This window comes from Panulirus ornatus, chromosome 18 (assembly GCF_036320965.1).
Source record: "Panulirus ornatus isolate Po-2019 chromosome 18, ASM3632096v1, whole genome shotgun sequence".
NCBI lineage: Eukaryota > Metazoa > Arthropoda > Malacostraca > Decapoda > Palinuridae > Panulirus > Panulirus ornatus.
The window spans coordinates 41454797-41478383 of NC_092241.1; the positions used below are offsets into that span (position 1 = coordinate 41454797).

The 23587-nt window shown below is 42.3% G+C and overlaps 1 protein-coding gene across 2 annotated transcripts in view; it reads right to left on the reverse strand.

Moving 5' to 3' along the window:
* Window positions 1-23587, reverse strand: part of LOC139755034 (uncharacterized) — an 814342-nt gene that overhangs the window by 539547 nt on the left and 251208 nt on the right. For both annotated transcript variants that reach the window (XM_071672994.1, XM_071672993.1), the window contains exon 2: window positions 5245-5337. In XM_071672994.1, coding sequence (XP_071529095.1) covers window positions 5245-5293 — 49 coding nt within the window. In that variant the 5' untranslated portion in view covers window positions 5294-5337. The remainder of the gene's footprint in view (window positions 1-5244; window positions 5338-23587) is intronic.

A 23587-nucleotide genomic window follows, 5' to 3' on the forward strand; every position in this document is an offset into this window, starting at 1 on the left:
GTAGAAGGAACATGAGTAAGTCATGCATCCCATCACCAGCGACATGCATCCCTTCACTTTTTTTATGAATATGATAGCGAGAATAAACTCTGAGCTCCAGCCTCGCTACTTACCATGTCTATAATACTCCTGACATGGAAGGATGATACGATAATTCTTTCTTGCTCCCTTAAAGCAGGTGACACGGGTTAACTGCAGTGTGGCCAGGGCAAGATCATTGGTTAAGAAGGTAGCATGATATACCACTACGTTATGATGATCGATTAAAACGATTATTTAATACCGGATTGTGACTAGCGATGATGAGATCTGATGTTGAATATATGACCTGTGTTTCTCTGAACCTGTTCTGGGAGCTTATATTACGCGTCGGTGATGCTGATATACATGAATCTATTTCATGGAATCCTGCTATAAAGGAGTACTGTCCAGATGCATTAAGTGCAACCACTGAGCTCCACACTAGAGGAATCCTCCTCCAGAACTGCAAACTGAGGAAGCCTCACCTCCGCCTGTCTGGAACTCTTATACATAGGGCTTGGTGGAGCCTCCTCCAGAGAGCTCCGGTCAGGTGGAACATTACCTCCACCCGTCTAAGCCTCAACGCTACAGGGTTCCACACTAGGGAAACCTTACCTTCGCATGTCTAAAGTTCTATTCTAAAACTAAACGGTTTTTTTTTTTTTTTGAACTCTTTTCTTATACCCTCCGAGCAAATTACAATGAGAGTTATTTGTATAATCAAAATAAAACCAACTACAACATATACTAGTTACTTTGACCGGTCGGGAACCTAACCTGGATCACTTTAAGGGTCTTGACAAAAAGGCCATCTTCACTAAACCCATTTCCTCACTGACTTACATCTTCAACACGAGACAAACGCCTTTCTGTTGCAGTGTTATCTACACACCACCATCATCTTTACCACGCCTTCATCCTCAGTGACCTATTGTCTTCACCACATCATAACCTTCGTCCTCAGTGACCTATTGTCTTCACCACATCATAACCATCTTTACAATATCTTTATCTACATTAAACTATGTCAGTCTTGTCTTCTTTACGTCCTTCTTCACAAAATCCTAATCTTTATTAAGTAATGTTCAAGGATCTCTGCGTTTACTGTATTCGTCTCATCATCACAGTACCTTTCCATTTAAGCCTTTTACCTAGATGTTGATCATTTGGTACTCCCTATACTCTTTTTCACCATAAGCACCATTACCACCTATAACCTTATCTACTAAGCTAGGTTCACTGTGCTATTTTTCACTACATCCCCATTTTTTCAATACCCTTATCTTGACTAAGCTAGATAACTCTGCTCATTTTGATTACACCCTCATCCTCACATCTTTAACTGACCTGTCTTCAAGGTCAGCTTGAGAGTTTTTCACACTTACACACACACACACACACACACACACACACACACACACACACACACACACACACACACACACAGGACATGCAAAAACATCATTTGTAGATACATAATGAGTCCCAAGTTATGTGGGTGTGTAAGTACAAACTTTAAACGACAACACCATCGTGTGCAGTGCAGGGATACAGCAAAAACATCGTCTTAAATGTTTTCATTTTGATACGGAGAGACAGACGTATGCCTTTATCATGACCACCTCGGTTGAAAGAGATAATACTGAGTCGTATGTGATAACTAACTAGGTAGTGAGCGGGGTGGGCTGGAAACCCTCCCCTCTTGTATTATCACTTCCTAAAACCAGGGATTGCAGAAGAATATGTCTTGGAAGGATTAGGGTCGGGTTTGTGGATATGATGGTTGTAAACAGGATGATTAGAAGGGAGAAACAGGAGGTATGTTTGACGAGAGAAACTTAGATGTTCTGATTCTGAGTTTAACGAAGTTGAAGGAGAAGAATGGGAAGGGGTCAGGATGGCTCGGGAATGGTTAGGGTGTAGAGACTGGGGTTAAGGAGATGACAGAAAAAAAAAGTGGCACTTCTGATGATGGAGGAGCTGTGAGAGTGTATTACAAACTGTTCAGAAGTGAATTTAATAGTTTGAGAGTAGAGTACGAGAGGTGGGAGAATGTTGAAAGTGAAGAGGAACAGATTGTATTTTGGGAGAGACTGAGACATTCCTTTGGCAGTCTGATGCAAGAGATTGATTCTTGCTGCATGGGGATTTAAATGGAAGGGCGGGTGCTGTGGCAACTGAGAGGTATAACTAGGGAACATGGGGTCCCCAGCGTAATTGAAAATAGAGAGAAGCTTGTTGTGTGATGTAAGAGGAATGTTGAGCGAGAATGTATGGCTCATAAAAGGTGTATACTCAAGTATATGTGGGTGAGTATAGCTGGGGCTCAACGATCATCACATTTGGATTATGGGCTGTTAGACAAGTGTGTGCAGGGGAGAGGTTGCTGGACAGCAGGTGGAATTGTGTGATTCATTTTTCTTTTCTTATTTTTTCTTGTTGGAATCGAGGGTGGAGCTTCGTGGTAGACTTTTAGGAAAAGAGGAAATGCCATACATGTGATGGAGATGGTGAGTGGGTGGGAGCTTGAAAGAGTGACCTGTGTGTGGAGAAATACCTAGAGAGATTGGGCGTAAATTGGCGCAGGATGACAGTAAATGAAACCAGGTGAGTGGAAGAATGAAGGGGTTGTGGGGGGGAATGACGTGACTGGGTAGCCGTAAGGCACGAGGGAGACGTGGAACTGATAAGATACGATCAATCATTTTAATGGCCTTTCGTGTACGAGCGTCTCCTGACTCCTGATTCCTGGACATAGTGTTGCCTCGCCGCTCCCGACCAAACGCTAATTACCAGTCGTGTACAAAATTCATGCACGGACTTTTACATCTTTTCTCTTCACTAGTTTGGCTTCAAGTTTTTTTGGTTTTATTTCTCATTTCTTTTCATTATTCTTCCCCCTTCCCTGCTCACCACTCCCATTCCCTTCCTAGCCCGGCTCAGATTAGAATAATGAGAGGGGACTGCCCACTAGTGTGTGACGGGTATCGAACCAGTGAGAGAGATATACTACCTACTTCCTTCATTCTTTCCCTTATTACCATCCTTCCTCTCGCTTCTTTTTGTCCTTCCCCTGTCCTGCCATGACCCTTCCCTCCCTCACCCACTCCTGGCTGGCTGGCTGGCTCGCCTCACTACGCTGACAATGGACGGTAGAGACAGAAGGTCTGTACTGGGGAAGCAAGGCACAGTAGTGCCTCGCTTAGTAGACTTATCATCTGGATCCGTGATTTCAGTTTTCGTGCATCATGTTCCTTCATTTTTGTGTGGCTAATTTGGTTTTTTATGCTCTCTCTCTCTCTCTCTCTCTCTCTCTCTCTCTCTCTCTCTCTCTCTCTCTCTCTCTCTCTCTCTCTCTCTCTCTCTCTCTCTCTCTTTTATTTCCTTAACTTTATCGTCTCTATTAACATTGAAAGTGTTCTTACGATCTCTTGTTTACATATCTGCTCTGTCCCATGTAGTTGAAGCAGAAAGGAAGGGAAGTTCTCTGGGCCAGGGAGGGGAACGTGACAGCTATCCTGTCTACCACCTGCTAACCACAAGTTATCACCCTAAAGTGTTTTTCTTATCGTACTTTTGAGATGGTATACGAAATATTTTGTTCGTGTTTAATATTTTCATCATTAGTATACAGTCCTTGGTACTGGTCCCCTGTGAAGGCCATATCCCATGCCTGTAACCAGTGTAACAGATTTTCCTAAATATCTGTGGATCGATAAACGCTCCTCTTTTGTTTGGGTTCGATGCCTTAAATCCGAGAGTCTTTGGCAAAATTTTGGATGTTTTTATATGGAGTCCTGTCTGTCTCCAGATTGCTGATGTACATAATGGACATAATGAAAAGTATTGACCTGTAAAGTAAGCTTTGTTGTACCCAGTTTGTAGTATGCTTCTACGTTTAATAACACTCGTTGTTTTCTATCTGCGAGCCGGTCCGCTATCCACGGACATTCTCGATTTCCTATACCGTGCGATTAAATTTTACCAAACATACTTTTACGTGGTGCTTTGTCGAAAGCATTTTTTTCTTCTTTTTTTTTAAAAATCTAGGCATATAACATCGCAAGGTCGTATAGCACAGCTGACTGTTGCTGCTTCTGTTTTATTCTTGGTTTGGTTGTCTTGTTCTGTCCCGCCTTTTCTTGGTGTTGTAGTAATAGATACAGCACCAGGCAGGACATTGCTAGTGGGAAATTTCAGACACTCATATAAGTAGTGGTAAAGATCAGACAGACTCCTGAAGTGGGCAGGAGGTCTTAGGAGGACCATCAGACTTACTGCTGAAGTGGGCAGGAGGTCTTAGGAGGACCATCAGACTTACTGCTGAAGTGGGCAGGAGGTTTGAGAGGACCATCATGCAGCTGGCCGGCTGGCCTTATAAACACAACTGCCTTGCTGTTGTCCTCCGTGTGCAAGACATACACCCGTCCTCGCCCGGTACACAACATACATAACTGGAACTCTTATGGTAGACTCGTGAAAAATGCTCTGAATGGCGCTGAGGGTAAACCTCCAAGATAGTAGAGAGTAGAGTCAAACTAACACCCATACAAGTTTACATACAGTAAGAAAAATGGTAGAAAATGCTACTTATACTTGCATAGACAAGAAAATCAGTCATAACTTTTTTTATTACAATTTCTTTCTCACCACACACCTCCCTCAACCAACCATGGCCTCAAACTTCCCCCACCCACCCATCACCGCATACTTCCCTCACACACCCAATACCACAGACTCTTCTCGCCTAACCATTACCACATACTCCCCTGACCCAACCATATCCTCACACTTTCCTAACCCACCCATTACCTCACACTCTTCTCGCCCATCCATTACCACACATTCTCCTTCACACAGCCATTACCACTCACACTCCTCACCCAGTCATTAACACATAGTCCCTTCACCCACCCATTGCTACACATTCTCCTCATCCAACCATTTCCACACACACTCACCTTACCCAACAATTACCACACATTCCCCTCACCCAAACAATGCCACGCAGTCCCTTCACCAAACCATTGCTACACATACCCATCACCCAACCAGTACCACACTCCCCTTAACCAGCTATTACCATACATTCCCTCTCCCAACTGTTGCCAGACACTCCCTTCATCTAACCACTGCCACACTCCCCTCACCCAGTCGTCTCTGTCGCACCCAGCAGGTTCTCTTCCCTGACCCTCCACCAAGTGGTGGCGTCCCTTGACTTACCTTGACCTGAGACGAAGAGTGCCAGCAGGGAACAAGCCAGCGCCAGCATCTTGACCCGCCCTCTGGCTCACTGACCTCCGACCTCTCGTGAACCTAAGGGAGAGAAGAATATGGATAAGCCTCTGGCTTTGTTGTGGGCAAGGTTACTAGCTTTGTTGATGGAGGGTACTGGCTGTGTTGTGGCGAGATGTATTGGCTGTGATAAGGGGAGAGGTACTGACTATGTTGAGCGAAAAGGTGGTCTCTTTGTTGAGTGGAGAGATGCTCGCTGTGTTGAGGAATGAGAGAAAAGATAAAGAGATGGGAAAAGGGAAAAAGGATGAGGGAGAGGGAGGGTCATTAAAAGAGATATACAAGGGAGAGAAAGAGCAAACAGACTGAGAGCAAAGGATGATTACAAGTGATTGTATCATATTATGATTATGATAAGAATTTACACACACGCGCGCGCGCGCGCACACACACACACACACACACACACACACACACACACACACACACACACACACACACACATACACACACACACACACACACACACACCACTGTATATATATATATATATATATATATATATATATATATATATATATATATATATATATATATATCATACTTAGTAGCTGTCTTCCGCGTTAGCGAGGTAGCGCTAGGAAAAGACAACAAAGGACACATTCGTTCACACTCAGTCTCTAGCTGTCATGTGTAATGCACTGAAACCACAGCTCCCTTTCCACATCCAGGCCCCACAAAACTTTCCATAGTTTACCCCAGACGCTTCACATGCCTTGGTTCAGTCCATTGACAGCACGTCGACCCCGGTATACCACATCGTTCCGATTCACTCTATTCCTTGCACGCCTTTCAAGCTCCTGCATGTTCAGGCTCTCATCACTAAAAATCTTTTTTCACTCCATCCTTCCACCTCCAATTTGGTCTCCCACTTCTCCTCGTTCCCTCCAACTCTGACACATATATCCTCTTTTCAATCTTTCCTCACTCATTCTTTCCATGTAACTAAACCATTTCAATACACCGTCTTCAGATCTCTCAACCACACGCTTTTTATTACTATACATCTCTCTTAACTTTGCATTACTTTCTTGATCAAACCACCTCACACCACATATTGTCCTCAAATATTTCATTTCCAACACATCCACCCTACTCCGCACAGCCCTATCTATAGCCCACGCCTTACAACGATATAACATTGTTGGAACCACTATTCCTTCAAACATACCCATTTTTGCTCTCCGAGATAAAGTTCTCGTCTTCAGCACATTCTTCAACGCTCCTAGAACCTTCACCCCCTCCCCCACCCTGTGACTCACTGCCGCTTCCTTGGTTCCATCCGCTGCCAAATTCACTCCCATATATCTAAAACACTTAACTTCCTTCAGTTTTTCTCCATTCAAACTTACCTCCGAATAAGCTTGTCCCTCAACCCTATTGAACCTAACATCTATTGAACTTAAAACCTATTGAACCCTATTGAACCTAAAATCTTTCACATTTCACTCTCAACTTTCCTCTTTCACACACTACCAAACTCAGTCACCAGCTTCTGCTGTTTCTCACTCGAATCAGCCACCAGCGCCGTATCATCAACTGACAACAACTGACTCACTTCCCAAGCCCTCTCATCCACATTGGACTGCATACTTGCCCGTCTCTCCAAAACTCTTGCATTCATTTCCCTAACAACCCCATCCATAAACAATTTAAACAGCCACGGAGACATCACGCACCCCTGCTGCAAACCAACATTCACTTGGAGCCAATCACTTTCCCCTCTTCCTAATCGTACACATGCTTTAAATCCTTGATAAAAACTTTTCACTGCTTCTAGCAACTTACTTCCCATACGAAATACTCTTAATACCTTCCACAAAGCATCTCTATCCACTATATCATATGCTATCTCCAGATCCATAAGTGCTAAATACAAATCCATCTGCTTTTCTAAGTATTTCTCACATACATTCTTCAAAGCAAACACCTGATCCACACAAATATGAACACGACTGTGGTATGAAGAGGACGGTAATGTTGCTCGTGGTAGAGTGTGATCATGTGAGCATGTGAGGCTCGTAATTAATATAAAGGTGTTGGTGGTAGGGATACCGCTCTCATCAAGGTACAGCTAAGTGCTTTACTTTGATGGTAACATTACAGTGACTGTTGGAGTTGTGTGTCTGTGTGTCTGTGTGCTTGTGTGTACACATATAGACGAATATATATATATATATATATATATATATATATATATATATATATATATATATATATATATATATGTATATATATACAGAAAAAAGATAAGACTGCCTCACAAAACTAGAATATGGAAAGCACAAATATAGTATAAAAAAAAGGGAAAATACTAAAAGCAAAACAAATAACAATATCATGAATGAAAGTCTAAGTTACAATCTATACTATGGGAACTTATCGTGTTTCATTTTCCTGCGGTTTTTGCATATATATATATATATATATATATATATATATATATATATATATATATATATTTGCCTCGAGTCTGATTTGAACATTAAACAACTATGTCTATTGATATGTTTGTCCCATCGGAGCCGCGATAGATTAAAGCCAATGTTATCCCCAGCAAGATAAGGATGGGACAGCGAAAAATCACAGGGCGACCAGTATCTTTTGCTCCATATATATATATATTTATGTTATTTAATGTATGTATGACTCATGGTGAGGTGCCTGAGGATTGGCGGAATGCGTGCATAGTGCCATTGTACAAAGGCAAAGGGGATAAGAGTAAGTGCTCAAATTACAGAGGTATAAGTTTGTTGAGTATTCCTGGTAAATTATATGGGAGGGTATTGATTGAGAGGGTGAAGGCATGTACAGAGCATCAGATTGGGGAAGAGCAGTGTGGTTTCAGAAGTGGTAGAGGATGTGTGGATCAGGTGTTTGCTTTGAAGAATGTATGTGAGAAATACTTAGAAAAGCAAATGGATTTGTATGTAGCATTTATGGATCTGGAGAAGGCATATGATAGAGTTGATAGAGATGCTCTGTGGAAGGTATTAAGAATATATGGTGTGGGAGGAAAGTTGTTAGAAGCAGTGAAAAGTTTTTATCGAGGATGTAAGGCATGTGTACGTGTAGGAAGAGAGGAAAGTGATTGGTTCTCAGTGAATGTAGGTTTGCGGCAGGGGTGTGTGATGTCTCCATGGTTGTTTAATTTGTTTATGGATGGGGTTGTTAGGGAGGTAAATGCAAGAGTTTTGGAAAGAGGGGCAAGTATGAAGTCTGTTGGGGATGAGAGAGCTTGGGAAGTGAGTCAGTTGTTGTTCTCTGATGACACAGCACTGGTGGCTGATTCATGTGTGAAACTGCAGAAGCTGGTGACTGAGTTTGGTAAAGTGTGTGGAAGAAGAAAGTTAAGAGTAAATGTGAATAAGACCAAGGTTATTAGGTACAGTAGGGTTGAGGGTCAAGTCAATTGGGAGGTGAGTTTGAATGGAGAAAAACTGGAGGAAGTGAAGTGTTTTAGATATCTGGGAGTGGATCTGGCAGCGGATGGAACCATGGAAGCGGAAGTGGATCATAAGGTAGGGGAGGGGGCGAAAATTCTGGGGGCCTTGAAGAATGTGTGGAAGTCGAGAACATTATCTCGGAAAGCAAAAATGGGTATGTTTGAAGGAATAGTGGTGCCAACAATGTTGTATGGTTGCGAGGCGTGGGCTATGGATAGAGTTGTGCGCAGGAGGATGGATGTGCTGGAAATGAGATGTTTGAGGACAATGTGTGGTGTGAGGTGGTTTGATCGAGTGAGTAACGTAAGGGTAAGAGAGATGTGTGGAAATAAAAAGAGCGTGGTTGAGAGAGCAGAAGAGGGTGTTTTGAAGTGGTTTGGGCACATGGAGAGGATGAGTGAGGAAAGATTGACCAAGAGGATATATGTGTCGGAGGTGGAGGGAACAAGGAGAAGAGGGAGACCAAATTGGAGGTGGAAAGATGGAGTGAAAAAGATTTTGTGTGATCGGGGCCTGAACATGCAGGAGGGTGAAAGGAGGGCAAGGAATAGAGTGAATTGGAGCGATGTGGTATACCGGGGCTGACGTGCTGTCAGTGGATTGAATCAAGGCATTTGAAGCGTCTGGGGTAAACCATGGAAAGCTGTGTAGGTATGTATATTTGCGTGTGTGGACGTATGTATATACATGTGTATGGGGGTGGGTTGGGCCATTTCTTTCGTCTGTTTCCTTGCGCTACCTCGCAAACGCGGGAGACAGCGACAAAGTATAAAAAAAAAAAAATATATATGTTGTATGGTTGCGAGGCGTGGACTATGGATAGAGTTGTGCGGAGGAGGATGGATGTGCTGGAAATAAGATGTTTGAGGACAGTGTGTGGTGTGAGGTGGTTTGATCGAGTGAGTAACGTAAGGATAAGAGAGATGTGTGGAAATAAAAAGAGCTTGGTTGAGAGAGCAGAAGAGGGTGTTTTGAAATGGTTTGGGCACATGGAGAGAATGAGTGAGGAAAGATTGACCAAGAGGATATATGTGTCGGAGGTGGAGGGAACGAGGAGAAGAGGGAGACCAAATTGGAGGTGGAAAGAAGGAGTGAAAAAGATTTTGTGTGATCGGGGCCTGAACATGCAGGAGGGTGAAAGGAGGGCAAGGAATAGAGTGAATTGGAGCGATGTGGTATACCGGGGTTGACGTGCTGTCAGTGGATTGAATCAAGGCATGTGAAGCGTCTGGGGTAAACCATGGAAAGCTGTGTAGGTATGTATATTTGCGTGTGTGGACGTATGTATATACATGTGTATGGGGGTGGGTTGGGCCATTTCTTTCGTCTGTTTCCTTGCGCTACCTCGCAAACACGGGAGACAGCGACAAAGCAAAAAAAAAAAAAAAAAAAAAAAAAAAAAAAAAATATATATATATATATATATATATATATATATATATATATATATATATATATATATATATCTTATTTATTTTGCTTTGTCGCTGTCTCCCGCGTTTGCGAGGTAGCGCAAGGAAACAGACGAAAGAAATGGCCCAACCCACCCCCATACTTATGTATATATACACGTCCCCGCATGCAAATATACATACCCATACATCTCAATGTACACATATATATACGCACACAGACCATATATATATATATATATATATATATATATATATATATATATATATATATATATATATATATATATATATATATATATATATGTATATATATATATATATATACATATATATATATATATATATATATATATATATATATATATATATATATGTATATATATGTATATATATATGTATATACATATATATACATATGTATATATATGTATATATATATGGCTTTCGATCCTAATAGACTTACCCTCGTTTTGCAAAATTTTGGTTTCAATCTCAGCAAAGCATTTGACACCGTCCCCCAATACTTCCTCACACAAAAGAAACCTGACGCTACCCTCCAAAACTACGACTTAAAATGGTTGGTAAACTTCATAGCTGGCCACCATATCAGGGTAAATCACAACGGCTTTACCCTTAAAACCCCTAAGCTGTACACAGGTGTTCCCCAAGGAACGATTTTATCTCCAACCATTTTCAGTCTCTTCACACACGACCTCCGATTATCTTCGGCTAACCGCAGTATGAAGGCCCTCCTCTCACTTGTAGACGACGTCACAATCACATCACAACACCCTAACACCACAGTCGCAGCATCAGATATGTCTCACAGCATTACACAGCTGGAACAATGGCTCACTCTAAGCTAAATGCCTGCAACTCTACGGAAGCCTTTAGTTACCCTTTGAATCCCAAAGACACACGAATCCAGTTCACATTCTCCGGTCACCTGGAATGGACGATCACACTCCCACCCAACCAAACACCGATTCTTCTGGGCATCACAGATGACACACTCGATAGGTTCGCCTCTTCCGCCATAGCGAGGTAGCGTCAGGAGCAGACGACCGATCCCTCGGCAAGGAATCCTCGGTGCCATGACCATATTTAGTACCTGATGCCTGGGAGAGCAGTGACCGGGGAGAGGGGAGAGGGGGGGAGATGATTCCCCCTTATTTGGGAGGGCAAATGGCGTGTCACCTTCACCTGAGAGGTCGAGTGCTGTGTCATCTTCACCGGAGAGGGCGGGTGATGTGACCTCTTCACCTTCACCAAGGAGGACTGGTAAAGTGTCATCTTCATCTGAGAAGACAGGCGGATGACGTGGCACCTCCTCCTTTGAGATAAGATAGGTAACATGTCTCTTTCCCTTGGTAGGAACATCAGGCCCGCTAGAGGGAAGGCAAATGGAATATCAAAGCTCCTTGTGGCACAAGATGATGATGATTAGGTGGAGGGTGACGAAGGGCATTAGTGGGCGGGTAATGGGCGTGACAGGACAGCGGGTGGGCGAGACGGGTAGACGCTCTTGGCTTCCAAACCTACCAATATCGTTCCAGCTTTCCGTAACATATTGACATTGATGTTAAGACTTATACTACGTAACCTTATGGAATACTTTCCACATGGACGGCTCTCTGCCTAGCTCTGATACAAGGGAATATTTACGAAGCCTCGAGAAGTACGGCTGAGTTAATGAATCATGTATAATTCATGCCATTTCTCTCCCTGCATCATCGTGTACTTATGAAATTACTTTTAGGTCGAGTTTCTATCGTCTTCATATATCACCACAGAAGGAAAAATGTGGATGTCATAGTCTTCTTTCTCTTCCCCGGCTGACTACTTGTTCGCTAGGACGCCGTTGTAGGTATTCCCACACCATCCACCATTGTCCTGCCGTGACAAAGCGATACCATAGGCACCTATATATTGTATGGGCCACTGACTTGTGAAGGAGCCAGCTTCATAGCATCGTGCGCCATAACTGAAGTTGTCCTACCGTCGTACAACACAACTAAAGTTGTAAAGTCTTGCATCACAAGTTACTGTCATGCCAGCATTACAAGCCGTTCTCTTGAACGTCACTTGTTTCATGTCTATTTTGTCTTTTCCATGTGGTATAACCTTCCAGTTATAAGATGGCAGGAGCGAAGGTGTGGCTGGAGTTGCTTACTGGACTGGCCAAAGTAACCGATAAGCTGAATCTTTTTTTTTTCTTTTATGATATCTTTTGTAGGTCTGTCCCAGGTTCTTGTTTTACCAGTCTCTCCTGTGAGCAATCAGCCCGTCTTGCTATTCTCTTAGGAAAAAAGAGAGAAGTGACACTCGGTAGTAATTTCTTGTAATGCCAGTCTGAGAGCGCCGCCTGCCGGCTATGGTATGTACTAATCCTGCCGGAGGAAACACGGTTCAGCGTGGTTTCTATTGATTCCATTTTCTGTGATTCCTTACCCTCTCATTCCTCCTACCCCACCCCACTCCACCACCACACCAGCTTTCATTCACTAACGTAGGGTTGTGATCCCGTGGCCCATCCATAATTCATTCCCAGTACATCAAATGCAACTATATCTTTAATCTGTAAACTTGAGACAACGAAAGAAATATGTTATGATTTCGTTTTTCTCTCTACTTAGAAATTGCGTTGGTATCATATGATGTCTGACGTGATGCCCACCGTGCTACGAGGTTAGAGGCAAGGCCATAAAGAGTGGTGGAGGGTTATGACTAGAGGGTCAGGGGCAAGATCATGCACAGAGGTGGAGGGCTGTAGCCATAGGGTTAAAAGGCAAGATCATGCACAGAGGAGGAGGATTTTGGCTTCAGGGTTAACAATTTCCTCATCCACACAAGTGGCAGTGGTTCGAATCCAGATGACGGAGGATTGTGTATGTACCATGGAGGTGTGCGTTCAAGGTGTGAATATATATATATATATATATATATATATATATATATCATACAAACCTCCAACAGCCAGGATCGAACCCGAGACCCCTGGGCAACAGGCGGGAGCGCTACCGCTAGGCTATGATCGCCCCTAATAGGGAAATAACTATTCGAATACTATGTACTCGAATACCCTTCGTCTCACGTTGGTAAGCAACAGGGTCTACACCGGTCATTTCCCATCAGGCTCACACAGTCAGCAGATAGCATTTTACCGAACCTAACTGTATTAGGGAAACTTTTAGGGGAAACTACATCTGTTCCTCAGTAGAGAGAGGACAAACTGAAGTCCTTATGAGTGTACTCGTGATGGCACCGTAGACGTTGCCAGTGCTGGCCTCATCTTGACCATTAGCGAACATTATCTTCAGCGGATGTCTGCTAACACTGACATAAGTTTATACTTCGCCAGCACTAACCTAAGCTTAACCTTCCCAACACTGGCCTTAGTATGACTCCTGCCAACACTGGCTTCAGAGTGATCGCCAGCAACACTGACCTCAGCTAGACTCGCACTTGTGCTGGCCTCAGCTTGACCCCTGCCAATACTAGCTTCAGCTTGGCTCCCGCGAACACTGACCTCGCTTGACCCGCGTCCATAAACTGAACTCAGAATTGCATTCCAGATACTGCCCGTCGATAGGAAAGTCAATACTTGAGAATAAAAAGAGTAAAGACACAACCAACACCTTTATATTTATATATATATATATATATATATATATATATATATATATATATATATATATATATATATATATATATATATATATCATATATATATCATATATATATCATATATATATATATATATATATATATATATATATATATATATATATATATATATATATATATATATATATTTATATATATATATATATATGTGTGTGTGTGTGTGTGTGTGTGTGTGGTAGATAAATGTCGCACGACACTATAGATAAAGAAGGAAGAAAGAAGTTGTGACTGACGCCAATTCTTTGTCGGTGAAGGCAACCCACTTTGTCCCGTTCAGCAGCGAGGAGGGTTCCTCCACCCAGGGCCGTGCCCAAACACCATCTACAAAGAAATGTCACGTCCACTCCACAACAATTTTGAAATCATAATGTTGTTATCTGTTTCACTGCTGAATATCTATGAATAAGATGACATTAAGGAGATTATTCAGGAGGGTAAAACTCGTTCTAAATTATTTGAAGTAGGACGAAACTGCATATATACGATATCCGGTCCTCAAAAATCATATATTGATAAGAGCATTGTTTGTCATTATTTGTTTTAAATGACAGAATAAGTGGAAACCTCATATATACTTCCGTATTCCTTGCTTGTTGAAGAATTCGACTGAAAGGATTGGGAGTAGGGGGCTGGAACTCCCTTCTCCATCTTGTATTTCAATTTCTAAACGAAGGAACAGAGAAGCCAAGCGGGCAGTGTTCTGGCTCTGGCTGAAACGAAGCTCAAGAGTAAAGGGAAAGAGTGGTTTGGAAATGTCTTAGGATTAAAGTCAAAGTTTGATGAAAGGACAAGAGCTAAGGAAGGAGTAGCACTAATACTGCAGCAGTTGTGGCAGCGCGCGACAGAGTGTAAGGATGTAAATCTTAGATTAATGTGGGTAAAAGTGAAATTAGATGGCGAGAGATGGGTGATTATTAGTGCTTGTGCAACTGCCTTGAAAAGAGAGATCATGAAAATCAAGTGTTTTTGGAGCAGCTGAGTGAATGTCAATAATTTTGATGTAAGCAACTAGATCTTGGTGATGGGTGATTTAAATGCAAAGATGAGTAATGTGGCAGTTAAAAATTTTAACTAGGATGCATGGAATATTCAGTGTTATGAATGCGAATGGTGAGCAGCTTGTGGAGCTATGTTCAGAAAAGAGAACTGGTGATTGGGAATATCTGGTTTTAAAAAGAGGGACATACACACGTATACGTATATGACCAGGTAAGATGGTCAGCAAGCATTATAGGACTGCATATTAATTGACAGACGTGTAAATGAGAGACTTTAGGATGAAAATGTGATGAGAAGGGCAACTAGTGGGATGCCAGATCACTACCTTGTGGAGATGAGAGTGAAGATTTGTAGAGGTTTTCGTAAGAGAGGAAACAGTATCATTGAGAAGAGAATGGTGAGAGTAAGTAAGCTTGGAAAAGAGACTTGTGTGAAGAATTATTGAGTGAGATTGGAGTGCATAATGGCAAAAGATGAGAGTAAATGAGGCAAGAGGAGTGCGTGAGGAATGGGAGATATTTAGGAAGCATTGCTGGCATGAGCAAGAGATGCAAGTGGCATACGAAAATTGGGAGATGAGCGGACTAGAAAGGGTAATGATTAGAAGAGTGAACAAGTAAAGTTGCTGGTGAAAGAGAAAAAAGAGGCGTTTGAGCGGTGTTTACAGGGATGGAGTGCAGATGATTGGGGAGTGTATAAGAGAAAGCGGCAGAAGATCAAGGGGAAGGGCAAATGAGAGTTAGGTTGAACGAGTATCAATAAATTTTAAGGAGATTAAGATTTTTTTGGAAGGAAGTTAATGTGCGAAAAACAAGAGAACAAAAAAAAAAATAATGGTGATAAGGGCATGAGGGGAAGTGTTAACAGGTAGAGACGAATTGAGGAGGAGATAGAGTGAATAGTTTGATGGATTGTTAAATGTGTTTGATGACAGAATGGCAGATGTAGGATGTTTGGGTCGGGGTAGTGTGCTGGATGAGAGAATCATAGAAGGTGGTTTGATGACGAGAGAAGGGATGGTGAAAGCAAGGCGGTTTGAGTAGGTGGTATTGCAGTTGAATTTATTAAGACAATGGTTGATGTTGTTGATACGTTGGTAAGGATTATTAGTGTATGTATGGATCATGTTAAGGCGCCTAAGGATTGGAGGAAGACGTGTATAGTTCCATTGTATAAAGGCAAAGGAGATAAACGTGAGTGTTTAAACTACAGAGGCATAAGTTTATTGAGTATACCTGGAAAGTTGTATGGAAGGGTATTGAGAGGGTGAAGGCACGTAACAGAGCATCACGTTGGAGAGGAGCAGTGTGTTTTCATAAGTATTATTCAATGTGCGGATCAGGTGTTTAGTTTGAAGAATATGTGTGAGGAACACTTAGAGAAACAGGTGGATCTCGAGAAAGCATATTACAGGGCTGATAGAGATGCTTTCTATGCCTTAAGAGTATATGGTGTGGGAAGAAAGCTGCTAGAAGCGGTGAAGTGTTTTTAATCAAGGGTATAGGGCTTGTGTACGACTAGGAAGAGAGGAGAGTGAATGATTCCAAGTGGAGGTTGTTCTTCGGCAGGGGTGTGCAGTATCATCGTGATTCATGGATTGTTCATGTCTATGAATGAGATGGTGAGGGAGGTCAATGCGAGAGTCTTGGAGAGAAGGGCGAACACGCAGTCTCTGTGAAATGAGAGCGGCTGGAAAGCAAGTCAGTAGTTATTTGTTAATGATGTAGCCTGTTGGAAGATTCGAGCGAGAAGCTAAAAAAGTTGATGACTGAGATTAGAGAGTACGTGATAGGAGGCAGTTGAAAGTGAGTTTGACTAAAATCAAGGATATTAGATTCAATAAGGTTGAGGGCAAGTTAGTTCGGATGTGACTATGAATGGAGAAAAATTGGAGGAAGTGAAGTGTTTTTGATAAATGGGAGTGGACATGGCAGTGATTTGAACCATGGAAGCGGAAGTGAGTCATAAGGTGGGGAAGAGGGCGAAAATTCTGGGGTCGATGAAGAGAGCGTGGAGAGAAAGAGAGAGTTATCTGAGGGGGCAAAAATGGGTATGTTTGAAGGAATAGTAGTTCCAACAATATTATATAGATGTGAGGCGTGGGCTGTAGATAAGGTTGTGCGGAGGAGGGTGGATGTGTTGGAAATTAAATGTCTGAGGACAATATGTGGTGTGAGGTGGTTTGATCTAGTAAGTAATGAAAGGGTAAGAGAGATGTGTGGTAAAAAGAGTGTGGTTTAGAGAGTAGAAGAGGGTGTGCTGATATGGTTTGGACATATGGAGGAATGAGTGAAGAAAGGTTGACAAAGAGGATACATGTGTCAGAAGTGGAGGGAACAAGGTGTAAGGGGAGACCAAATTGGAGATGGAAGAATGAAGTGAAAAAGAATCTGAGCATTCAGGGACCGAACATGCAGGAGGCTGAGACCCTTACACTGGATAAAGGAAATTGAACTGTGGTATACTAAGGTTGACATATAAGCAATGAAAAGTTTTGTGGGGCCTGGTTGTGGATAGGATGCTGTGGATTCGATGCATTACACATGACAGCTAGAGAATGGATGTGAGCGGATGCGGCATTTCTTCGTCTGTTCCTTGCGCTAATTCGCTAACGTAGGAAACGCTGATGAAGTATGGAGGGAGAATATATATATATATATATATATATATATATATATATATATATATATATATATATATATATATGTGTGTGTGTGTGTGTGTGTGTGTGTTTGTGTGTGTGTGTGTGTGTGTGTGTGTGTGTGTGTTCCTATGAGTCCACAGGAAAAATGAAACACGATAAGTTCTTAAGTGCATTTTCGTGTAATAATCACATCATCAGGGGAGATACAAGAAAGAAATGTAACAGTCGGATGATATACAACGAAGAGACGTAACTAGGACGCCATTTGGTGTCCTGGCTACGTCTCTTCGTTGTATATCAACTGATTATTACACGAAAGTGCACTTGGAAACTTATCGTGTTTCATTTTCCCTGTGGACTCATAGGAATATACTTGATCCCGCGCAAAATTGTGATACTTTCCTATTTATGTGTGTATATATATATATATATATATATATATATATATATATATATATATATATATATATATATATATATATATACACACATATATCCCTGGGGATAGGTGAGAAAGAATACTTCTCACGCATTCCTCACGTGTCGTAGAAGGCGACTAAAGGGGACGGGAGCGGGGGGCTGGAAACCCTCCCCTCCTTGTATTTTAACTTTCTAAAAGGGGAAACAGAAGAAGGAGTCACGCGGGGAGTGCTCATCCTCCTCGAAGGCTAAGATTGGGGTGTCTAAAGCTGAGAAAAAAGGAGAGATAGGTAGTATGTTTGAGGAAAGGAACCTGGATGTTTTGGCTCTGAGTGAAACGAAGCTCAAGGGTAAAGGGGAAGATTGGCTTGGGAACGTCTTGGAAGTAAAGTCAGGTGTTAGTGAGAGGACAAGAGCAAGGGAAGAAGTAGCACTACTCTTGAAACAGGAGTGGTGGGAGTATGTGATAGAGTGTAAGAAAGGTAAACTATAGATTGATATGGGTAAAACCGAAAGTGGATGGAGAGAGATGGGTGATTATTGGTGCATATGCACCTGGGCATGAGAAGAAACATCATGAAAGGCAAGTGTTTTGGGAGCAGCTGATTGAATGTGTTAGTGGTTTTGATGTACGAGACCGGGTTATAGTGATAGGTGATTTGAATGCAAGGGTGAGTAATGTGGCAGTTGAGGGAATAATTGGTGTACATGGGGTGTTCAGTGTTGTAAATGGAAATGGTGAAGAGCTTATAGGTTTATGTATTAAAAAAGGACTGGTCATTGGGAATACCTGGTTTAAAAAGAGAGATATCCATAGGTATACGTATGTAAGTAGGAGAGATGGCCAGAGAGCATTATTGGATTACGCGTTAATTGATAGGCGTGCGAAAGAGAGACTTTTGGATGTTAATGTGCTGAGAGGTGCAACTGGAGGGATGTCTGATCACTATCTTGTGGAGGCGAAGGTGAAGATTTGTAGACGTTTTCAGAAAAGAATAGAAAATGTTGGGGTGAAGAGAGTGGTGAGGGTAAGTGAGCTTGGGAAGGAGACTTGTGTGAGGACGTACCTGGAGAGACTGCGTACAGAATGGAAAAAGGTGAGAACAAAGGAGGTAAGGGGAGTGAGGCAGGAATGAATGTATTTAGGGAAGCAGTGATGGCTTGCGCAAAAGATGCTTGTGGCTTGAGAAGCGTGGGAGGTGGGCAGATTAGAAAGGGTAGTGAGTGGTGGGGTGAAGAAGTAAGATTATTAGTGAAAGAAAAGAGATAGACATTTGGACGGTTTTTGCAGGGAAAAAATGCAAATGAGTGGGAGATGTATAAAAGAAAGAGGCAGGAGGTCAAGAGGAAGGTGCAAGAGGTGAAAAAGAGGGCAAATGAGAGTTGGGGTGAGAGAGTATCATTAAATTTTAGGGAGAATAAAAAGATGTTTTGGAAGGAGGTAAATAAAGTGCGTAAGACAAGGGAACAAATGGGAACTTCAGTGAAGAGGGCTGATGGGGAGGTGATAACAAGTAGTGGTGATGTGAGAAGGGGATGGAGTGCGTATTTTGAAGGTTTGTTGAATGTGTTTGATGATAGAGTGGCAGATATATGGTGTTTTGGTCGAGGTGGTGTGCAAAGTGAGAGGATTAGGGAGAATGATTTGGTAAACAGAGAAGAGGTAGTAAAAGCTTTGCGGAAGATGAAAGCCGGCAAGGCAGCGGGTTTGGATGGTATTGCAGTGGAATTTATCAAAAAAGGGGGTGACTGTATTGTTGACTGGTTGGTAAGGTTATTTAATGTATGTATGACTCATGGTGAGGTGCCTGAGGATTGGCGGAATGCTTGCATAGTGCCATTGTACAAAAGCAAAGGAGATAAAAGTGAGTGCTCAAATTACAGAGGTATAAGTTTGTTGAGTATTCCTGGTAAATTATATGGGAGGGTATTGATTGAGAGGGTGAAGGCATGTACGCAGCATCAAATTAGGGAAGAGCAGTGTGGTTTCAGAAGTGGTAGAGGATGTGTGGATCAGGTGTTTGCTTTGAAGAATGTATGTGAAAAGTACTTAGAAAAGCAAATGGATTTGTATGTAGCATTTATGGATCTGGAGAAGGCATATGATAGAGTTGATAGAGATGCTCTGTGGAAGGCATTAAGAATATATGGTGTGGGAGGCAAGTTGTTAGATGCAGTGAAAAGTTTTTATCGAGGATGTAAGGCATGTGTACGTGTAGGAAGAGAGGAAAGTAATAGGTTCTCAGTGAATGTTGGTTTGCGGCAGGGGTGTGTGATGTCTCCATGGTTGTTTAATTTGTTTATGGATGGGGTTGTTAGGGAGGTGAATGCAAGAGTTTTGGAAAGAGGGGCAAGTATGCAGTCTGTTGTGGATGAGAGAGCTTGGGAAGTGAGTCAGTTGTTGTTCGCTGATGATACAGAGCTAGTGGCTGATTCGTGTGAGAAACTGCAGAAGCTGGTGACTGAGTTTGGTAAAGTGTGTGAAAGAAGAAACCTGAGAGTAAATGTGAATAAGAGCAAGGTTATTAGGTACAGTAGGGTTGAGGGACAAGTTAATTGAATGGAGAAAAACTGGAGGAAGTGAAGTGTTTTAGATATGTGAGAGTGGATCTGGCAGCGGATGGAACCATAGAAGCTGAAGTGAATCATAGGGTGGGGGAGGGAGTGAAAGTTCTGGGAGCGTTGAAGAACGTGTGGAAGTCGAAAACATTATCTCGAAAAGCAAAAATGTGTATGTTTGAAGGAATAGTGGTTTCAATAATGTTATATGGTTCCGAGGCGTGGGCTATAGATAGAGTTGTGCGGAAGAGGGTGGATGTGCTGGAAATGAGATGTTTGAGGGCATTATGTGGTGTGAGGTTGTTTGATCGAGTAAGTAATAATAGGGTAAGAGAGATGTGTGGTAATAAAAAGAGTGTGGATGAGAGAGCAGAAGAGGGTGTTTTGAAATGGTCTGGTCACATGGAGAGAATGAGTGAGGAAAGATTGACCAAGAGGATATATGTGTCAGAGGAGGATGGAACGAGAAGTGGGAGACCAAATTGGAGGTGGAAAGATGGAGTGAAAAAGATTTTGAGTGATCGGGGCTTGAACATACAGGAGGGTGAAAGGCGTGCAAGGAATAGAGTGAATTGGAACGATGTGGTATACCGGGGTCTACGTGCTGTCAGTGGATTGAACCAGGGTATGTGAAGCGTCTGGGATAAACCATTGAAAGTTCTGTGGGGCCTGGATGTGGAAAGGGAGCTATGGTTTCGGTGTTATTACATAACAGCTAGAGACTGAGTGTGAACGAATGGGGCCTTTGTTGTCTTTTCCTAGCGCTACCTCGCACACGTGAGGGGGGAGGAGGTTGTTATTTCATGTGTGGCGAGATGGCGATGGAAATGAATAAAGGCAGACAGTATGAATTATGTACATGTGTATATATGTATATGTCTGTGTGTATATATATATATATATATATATATATATATATATATATATATATATATATATATAAATATATATATATATATATATATATATATATATATATATATATATATATATATATATATATATATATATATATATATATATATGTATACGTTGAGATGTATAGGTATGTATATTTGCGTGTGTGGACGTGTATGTATACACATGTGTATGTGGGTGGGTTGGGCCATTTCTTACGTCTGTTTCCTTGCACTACCTCCCTAACGCGTGTGCTGAGTTTTCAAAACATTATTGAGAGAAATGGTATTACGATACCTTTAAAAGGATCGCAGTACACATAATGACTTTGATGCACCTTTGAGCACGACGGTACGACCCACGAGTGCGACACTACGAACCATGAATGCGACTGTACGACCCGTGAGTATGCGACGGTACGACTCTTGAACACGATAGTGTGACCCTTGAACACGACGTCAGAATCCTTAAGCAAGACGGTAACGACACCTGAGCACGACGATGCAATCCTTTAGCGCTACAGTAAGACCACAGAACTCGACGCAGACGTAGATGAGAGACGCTGTAGTGTGAAAAACGTTCAGCTTTTGATAGAGCGGAGATGTTCATTGTCGCAGTGATAAGAACAGATTTATTTCTCCAGGAAGTTGTGGCCCAGAGGGAGGGTCAATACTCTGGTCGAGAAGTAGGGTCAGTGGCTGAGGGGGTTGGGTTAACACTAACTGAGGCTAGTGGGTCAACACTAGACCGAGGGAGGAAAGGGTCAACACTCCGCTGAGGGAGTGGGTCAACTTTAGCCAAGGGATTAGGTCAACATTGGTCGAAGTAGGAAGTTTCACCACTCTGGCCGAGATGTGGGAGGGAGGGTCAACACTTTAGCTGAGGGACGGGAGGGTTACCTACAATGGCCGAGGGAGAGTATGGTCACCACTGAGGCTGAGGGAGGAGGAGTCAGCATTCACTTAGCATCGACCAACTGTAGTGAGAAATACGACACTGATGAGAAAATGGTGACCGAGTCTGAATTATATTAAGACTACATATTAAGAAACATCACCGCGCCGATGATGTCCTTCGATTGATGTACTGACATCTTTGAAACTGTAATGATTATAACTTAGATATCAATGGAAGCATATTAATTTGAGATTAATGAATGAATTTTCTAGCTCTTATTTCATTGACATAACGACGCAATTAATTTACTGAAATGCTTAGGGCTTAAGGAAGTGATATTATTGAGGGATTAATGCATTTGACATATCTTGGAAATTAATCAGTTGATATACGTAATGAACTGACCTTTTAAGGGATTAACACACTAATATTTTCCCCAACTAATGCATTGATATTATTTAGTGATTAAGTCATTAACGTTGTGTGGAATTAATGAACTGATTTACTCAAACTTATTAGACAAAGATTAATGGCTTCACATGACTCACACTTATTATCCAGAGAGACGCCTGGGACCCAAATGCTTCTGTTATCTCAGATTTGGTGGACCGGACGAGCAGGGAGCAAAGGTCATTAAGAAACGGAAGAACATTCGCTCCCCTTCAAGGTTCCATCCTTTACAAAGCAGTTGAAACAAGAGGATCTTTTTAGTGCGGGATCTTATATTCTGGACGCCTCTCCTGTCCCCTAAAGTCTGCAGCATCAGTTTCAGCCTATGTGGAAGCACATCTATAGTGTCACACCAGCCTCCTCCTCTACCTCCTCCCCCTTCTCATGCTCCTCTTCCTCCTCCTCTTCCCAGGAGATTATGTTTACACCGTCTGGCCACTTGCCACTTCCATTAGGCCTGAGGACCTGGGGTTGTCTCCCTCCTGGACAAGTGGCAGAAGTAAGACTTCTGGAAATGATGTCATTAATCCCACTATGTCTGGCGCGCCGTTCAACAGACCTCTTGCAGCGGCAATAAGGCGAAGGGGTTATACTGGTGAGGAGAGCATGTGGGGTCAAGACGACCTCGAAAGAAAGATTTATGAACTGAGTAGGAAGTTTCCTACACTATTATACACAGTGGAGGTGGGCCTTCGTCATGCGAGTCGTGATTTAGTCCCAGTGTGGAGGACGCCCTTCTCAGCACGACTGGTTTATCTGAGTGGTTTTGCATGTGAGGCGTGAACCTGGATGGGTTCTCTGTACAGTTACCCCCAAGTTCCAGGTCTAAAAATGAAATGAGTATCATTGTCGTCTGG